The sequence below is a fragment of the Bidens hawaiensis genome, unplaced genomic scaffold (assembly GCF_021521415.1).
Source record: "Bidens hawaiensis isolate Kalapana, Puna unplaced genomic scaffold, B.hawaiensis_p1.1 tig00032376_1, whole genome shotgun sequence".
NCBI classification, from domain to species: Eukaryota; Viridiplantae; Streptophyta; class Magnoliopsida; order Asterales; family Asteraceae; genus Bidens; species Bidens hawaiensis.
The window spans coordinates 34,904-40,912 of NW_027505244.1; the positions used below are offsets into that span (position 1 = coordinate 34,904).

At 33.4% G+C, this 6,009-nt stretch overlaps 1 protein-coding gene across 1 annotated transcript; it reads left to right on the forward strand.

Moving 5' to 3' along the window:
* Positions 1 to 355: 355 nt before the first annotated feature.
* Positions 356 to 4,667, forward strand: LOC143611792 (AT-hook motif nuclear-localized protein 10-like). Its single transcript, XM_077085933.1, has 5 exons — positions 356 to 955; positions 1,035 to 1,087; positions 2,468 to 2,599; positions 3,840 to 3,998; positions 4,081 to 4,667. Exons 1-5 carry the CDS (start codon positions 466 to 468, stop codon positions 4,396 to 4,398), a joined length of 1,152 nt encoding a protein of 383 aa, XP_076942048.1. The 5' UTR covers positions 356 to 465; the 3' UTR covers positions 4,399 to 4,667.
* The last annotated feature ends 1,342 nt before the right edge of the window (positions 4,668 to 6,009 follow it).

Here is a 6,009-nt window from a genome sequence, read left to right on the forward strand (position 1 = left end):
TTGGTTAATTCGGTTTTCTGCTCACCCCATCCAACAACACCAAAGTTTTCTTTTTATATTATATAAATATAATAATAATATAATATAATAATTACATCCAATGTTTTTCTAAAACAAATTACATTCATAAGTCATAACTAGAATAAGTTGGTAGATTACGGCTGTAGATAAGAACCAACCCAAACCAAGAAGCTTCAAACTTGTTTGTTGTTGTTTGTATACTACACACAACAACACACAAACACAAACACAAACACAAGTAGTAGTTGTAGTAGTCTAGTAGATACACTGAATAAATGCCCCAAAATTGCATCTTAAAAATTAAAAACCCTAATAATAAACCATACATCTTTTTCACTTCTTCCTTTAATCAATCGCCTCCAGTTCAACTTCACTAAAATTAATTTCAACTTCAACCCATTAAAGATCCACCTGCATTTCATCATCAAATCACCAACCATTTTAATGGACTCACGTGAATCATTACCACCACCACACCACCATCAACAGCCGCCACCGGGTATGATGATGCCACCCAACTCTTACCATCTACCCAACACTGATCATCATCCTGCAATGGTTAATAATAATAATAATAATAATAATAATAATAATAATAATAATAATAATAATAATATTAATAATTCGATGTTGCCGCGGTTTCCGTTTAACAATAACAATTCTGATCAGTTCGGTGAGGGGTCGGGTGGGTTTAGCTCGGGCGGGTACGGCATTGAGCAGAAGAAGAAACGGGGGAGGCCCAGGAAGTATTCGCAGTCGCCCGATGGCGGTGGCATTGCGCTTGGGCTGGCTCCGGCCCCGGTTAATGCGGTTGGAGGTGGGAGTTTGGAGAATTCGAATGAGGGGAGCGGTGGGACGACGAATTTGGATTCGGCTGGGAAGAAACACAGGGGCAGGCCACCGGGTTCCGGGAAGAAGCAGATGGATGCTTTAGGTATTATTATTATTATTAATATTAATTTTTGGATTTAAGTTTTATTTTAGTATAATTTTGAGTTTTGTGTGATGGGCAGGTTCAGCTGGAGTTGGGTTTACTCCTCATGTTATTGTTGTTAAAGCAGGAGAGGTAATACTCTTTTTAAGTTTTTATACATAACTTTGTTGAAATTTATTAATAATCTTGATTCGAAATTAACAATCTTGATATGAAATTATCCGTCTTGGTTAGAAAGTAACAGTCTTGATATTAAATTAACAGTCTTGGTTAGAAAGTAACAATCTTGGTTTGAAAGTAACAATCTTGATATTAAATTAACAGACTTTGGTTTGAAAGTAACAATCTTGATATTAAATTAACAGTCTTTGGTTAGAAAGTAACAATCTTGATTTGTAACTAAGCGGTTAATGCGGAAAAATATCGAATATCTGTCAAGGACTGATATTTGAGATATCGGTTATCGCAGTGGGATATCAGTAATTTTATTATTGTGCAAATTTTATATATCTAGCAATTTAACACTAACAAATCAGTATACTCTCCTACTATCAACAATTTGTCTTTTTAAAACTTGCAAAACACTAACAATTGCAGCAAGTAGGAACTGATTAACACTTAAAACATTAACATTAAACACTAACAATTGGCAATTAAGACTTAAAACTCTGAAAATCGGTGAAATATCGGTCAATATCGTCGATATTATCGGTACCGATATTTTGGCTGATATTTCACATGAGAACTGATAACCGATGTCCCACCGATATTGACTGCATAGATTTGTAATTAACAATATTCGTTTAAAATTAACAATCTTGATATGATATTAACAGTTTTGATTGAAAGTAACAATCTTGATTTAAAATTAACAGTGTTGATTTGAAAGTTTGCATCACTATGTCCATGTTTATTACAATTAAAGAAAGGCATTACGATTTCTGATAAACTCTAGTTGTTTAGTTAATGATTAATGATAGTTGTAGTCTTGTAGATAAGCATGATCAAGCTTCTAATTAGCTCGATCACAAGGTTAGTTGAATAGGTTTGTTAATGGGTTCAGTTAAATTGCAGTTTCTTGAAAGAAAGATTGTTATATTGATGATTTTGAGGCTTATGATTTGGTTCTGTTAATATATTTCATCTCCTTGTTTAGGAGTTTTAAAAATTTCTGGCTTTTTAAAAATTATGAACAGAGTCATGACAAAATATGCATTTTTATTTATTTTTTCGTGCGTTTCTTAAACTGTTGTATGTTGAAAAGTGTATTCTATGCATTTAATTAGTACCCGGACCTCCGACCGCTTTCTTTAGTATGCCTGTAGTGTCAAGTTTCATGAGACAAGAGGTATTTATTAGAAGTATTGCTCATTTGTCCACTTTATAGGTTTTTTTTGATGATGCATATTTAATGCAATATTGTTTTGATTATCTGTAAGTTACAAACTTACAATTATATCTTACATTGGAATCTACTAAAAGTTTCTTGATTGGTATTAATTATTTTAACAGGATATATCTGCAACAATGATGTCGTTTTCACAGCAAGGATCTCGTACTGTTTGTATTTTGTCTGCCAATGGTGCTATTAGCAACGTCACACTTCGCCAACCCGCGTCGTCCGGTGGTAGTGTAACTTATGAGGTTTACACTTTTACTCACTCCTTTTTTAAACTTATAAAATTATAAATGCATTACATTTTAAGTTCTTGTGAGTATGTGTATGCAGAATATTCTGCATACATATTATTGCTTAAGTTAGTGTCTTTTGTTTGTGTTAATGTCACTAAGGAGAGGATAATGAGAAAACCAAAAAACTCCATACTCACATATGATATTAGTACTACATATATGTAGTATGATATACTGCATATATATGCAGCATACTGCATATATGTGTTATGAAGTTTTATAGTTTTTTCACGAAGGCAGTTTTCACATGATTATTCTCCTTGTCATTAAATACTTCAATGGCAACCAAGTTTTGTTTTAGGCCATTTAAACACCAAAAAAAGAGGTTTAACCTCTAAAGTTATAATTTTGTTTTATATAGCTACAGTGTATGCTTTAAATATTTATACAATATTGGTGTAAAACAGTACATTTTTTCACCAACTCTATCTTTCGCAATGCATAATCTGGTTTTTAATATCGATTTTTTTCAACTATGCGATTCAAGTTGACACACTAAGATGTTTCACTTAAATTGTTTTCTTTATGTAAAGTTAAGAACACATACATTGGGGTGGGATATGGTACAAATAAAATTAGCATACTAAAGATACAAATAACGAGAGTAATTACAGTTTTGAACTAGAGTAATTATGTTATAAAAAATAATATAATGTAATAATAATTACTCTAGTTCAAAAGTTTTAGACTAATAATAATTACCTTAGTTATTTGTACAGTTCTCACGATAAAAGTCATTTGTATTTGATCCAAACCCCACATACATTTACTATGCATTTTTAAATTTTTATCTGCGGTTTAGTATGATTAGGTATTTTATTTTGGTTCCAGGATGTATACAAATATAAAGATAACCAGTCCAGATCATTAAATTGATTTATGTGAAAAGACCTTTTATGTAATCGAATTTTTTTATTATTTATTTTTTTTTTAATTTTTTGTATTCTAATATGTGTTGCATTTTTATATTACAACTATACTCCTCCATACACAGCAGTTCAGTTTACTGATTCTTCACCGAATGAAGTATCATGTTTCAAGATTAAAATGTTAAGATTAATTTGAATGTCCTAATAAAGCGATTTGGGAAGTTTCATACTTTTGTTCTTGTTTCAGATTAATTTTAACAAGTTTGACCCTTATCATTTTAAGTTAACCGTTTTAGCTCAACCATTTTAGTTAACCGTTTCAGGGCCGTTTTGAGATAATATCATTGTCAGGCTCCTTTGTGCACTCAGAAATTGATGGTACCAGTAAACCGAGTGGATTAAGTATTTCTCTTGCTGGCTCAGATGGTCGAGTTTTGGGTGGCGGTGTTGCTGGGACGCTCGTGGCAGCATCACCCGTACAGGTTTCTCTCCCCCCCCCCTTCTCTTTTTCACTTCATATATTATATGCGAACGAATGCATATTAACAATGGTTTGTGTATCAGGTTGTTGTTGGAAGCTTCATTGTAGATTCAAAGAAACCAAAATCTAGTGTCGGGCCATCGCCGGTTGCAGCGCCAAACATGTTGAGTTTTGGTGGCGGCGGAGGGTCGGTTCCCGGTGCAAGTCCACCTTCTGAAAGCGAAACATCTGATGAAAGTGGGGGCAGCCCTCTTCATAGGATCCCTGGCTCCTATAACAATACCGCCCAGCACCACCAGCAACAGCAGCAGCAGCCGCAGCCACCTCAGCACATGCAAAACCTTCCAATGTATTCCAACATGGGCTGGCCTGGATCCACCATCAACATGCTCCCCAATTGATTTAAAATATTTAAAGTTTTTCTACAATAAATCTGACATCATGAGGATGATGGTGGTGACGGTGGTGCTAACGTTCGTTATGCTTGAAACAATCTTTTTTATTTTCAAAATTTCATTTTTTATTTTTATCTTGTGGATTAATTAGTCTTTCGGAATCAGTGATTGAACATGGTTAGTTGGTTAGTACAAGATATTATCTATCTTTTAGTAAAGCAACTCTATGAAACTTTGGATTTAGGAATCAAGATTGAATGTACTTCTGGAATCAATTTGTTGTTATTCATGTTTCATAGTCTTACCGGTTCGTCACAGGTGTATGACACAAATTGCGTATGCCATAATCAGTGTTTTCATAACCGGATTGGGTATGGCATTGGGGCCGGTTTGATGACCGGATGCTTATGAAAACACTGGTTGGTATGATAAGAGCATGTTATAACTAACACAAGCATATCCAAGTTTTAACAGACTGAAAATATGTGAACATAATGTATAAACCACTTAAAATACAAGCTGCATAATACCTTCTAGTTTAGAGTGCACCTTATTTTCCAAATTGACATGAACTCACTTTCCTATAGATCTTGTTTTAGAGACTTGCAGCTTGTTAACTTGTATGAGAAAGTATGTCTTCTGGTAACCAGTAAGCGATATTGAATACGAATCGAGTAATCGTCCCCTAAGATCTTCTGTTTGCTCTCTATCTTGTGATTTCTTAACAAAGGACCATAACAATGGGTTTGACAACTGTAATAAGAATCTGTCTTTAAAACTGAAATTTCATGTATTTGAAACATGAATGAGTCTTTATGGAGATGTTTTATGACCCACATGTGAAGATATGATTTTAAAAAACGTGCATGTGTAGAGTATTTATGAATAATAAACCTTTCTTTGACCTGACAGAATTAATCACATCTAAAAGTTTTGTAATCTTCAATTTTAAATTGAAGTGTGATTTATGGGTCACCTTTGTTTCTAATCATTTAAATGGTTCTTAAATATTTGAGATTTCATAAACACAAGTCTTTAGAGCTTATTGTTTTAAATTACTAAAAAAATGTTTTCGCTTTTGGTTACTTCCAAACCTATTCACACGTCACCCCTTCACAACCCATTAATTGATTTTTTTTCCAGTTTTAGTGACTTGTATTTTTGTTACGTGTTTTTTTAAATTAACTAACATATATATATATATATATATATTGTTTTATTATGATACTGTATTATATAATATCCTCAGACCCAACCTGTCCAAAAATTTTAAAGTTTGGCTGTGCGAAATTCAAAAACCAAAAAAAGTGAAACCCTAGGAAAAAAGTCCTGGATCCGCCATTGAAGATATGTAACACTAAGGTTGTAAGCCGACCGAATCGAACCAGACAAGACCTTGTCCGTGTTCGTCTCTTAAGCTTACTGAACGCATTTTTTTATTCGTGCGCGGTTCGTTTTTTAAACAGACAAACATAAACGAACTTCCAACAAAACGGACAGCCAAACGTCCAATTCGCTTACAGTAATATGTAACACATAAGAAAATGAAATGAATTAAGTGATAAGACCCTTTAAAACTTGTCTTAATTAACCTCAACTTGGAAGGTCTATCTTGAT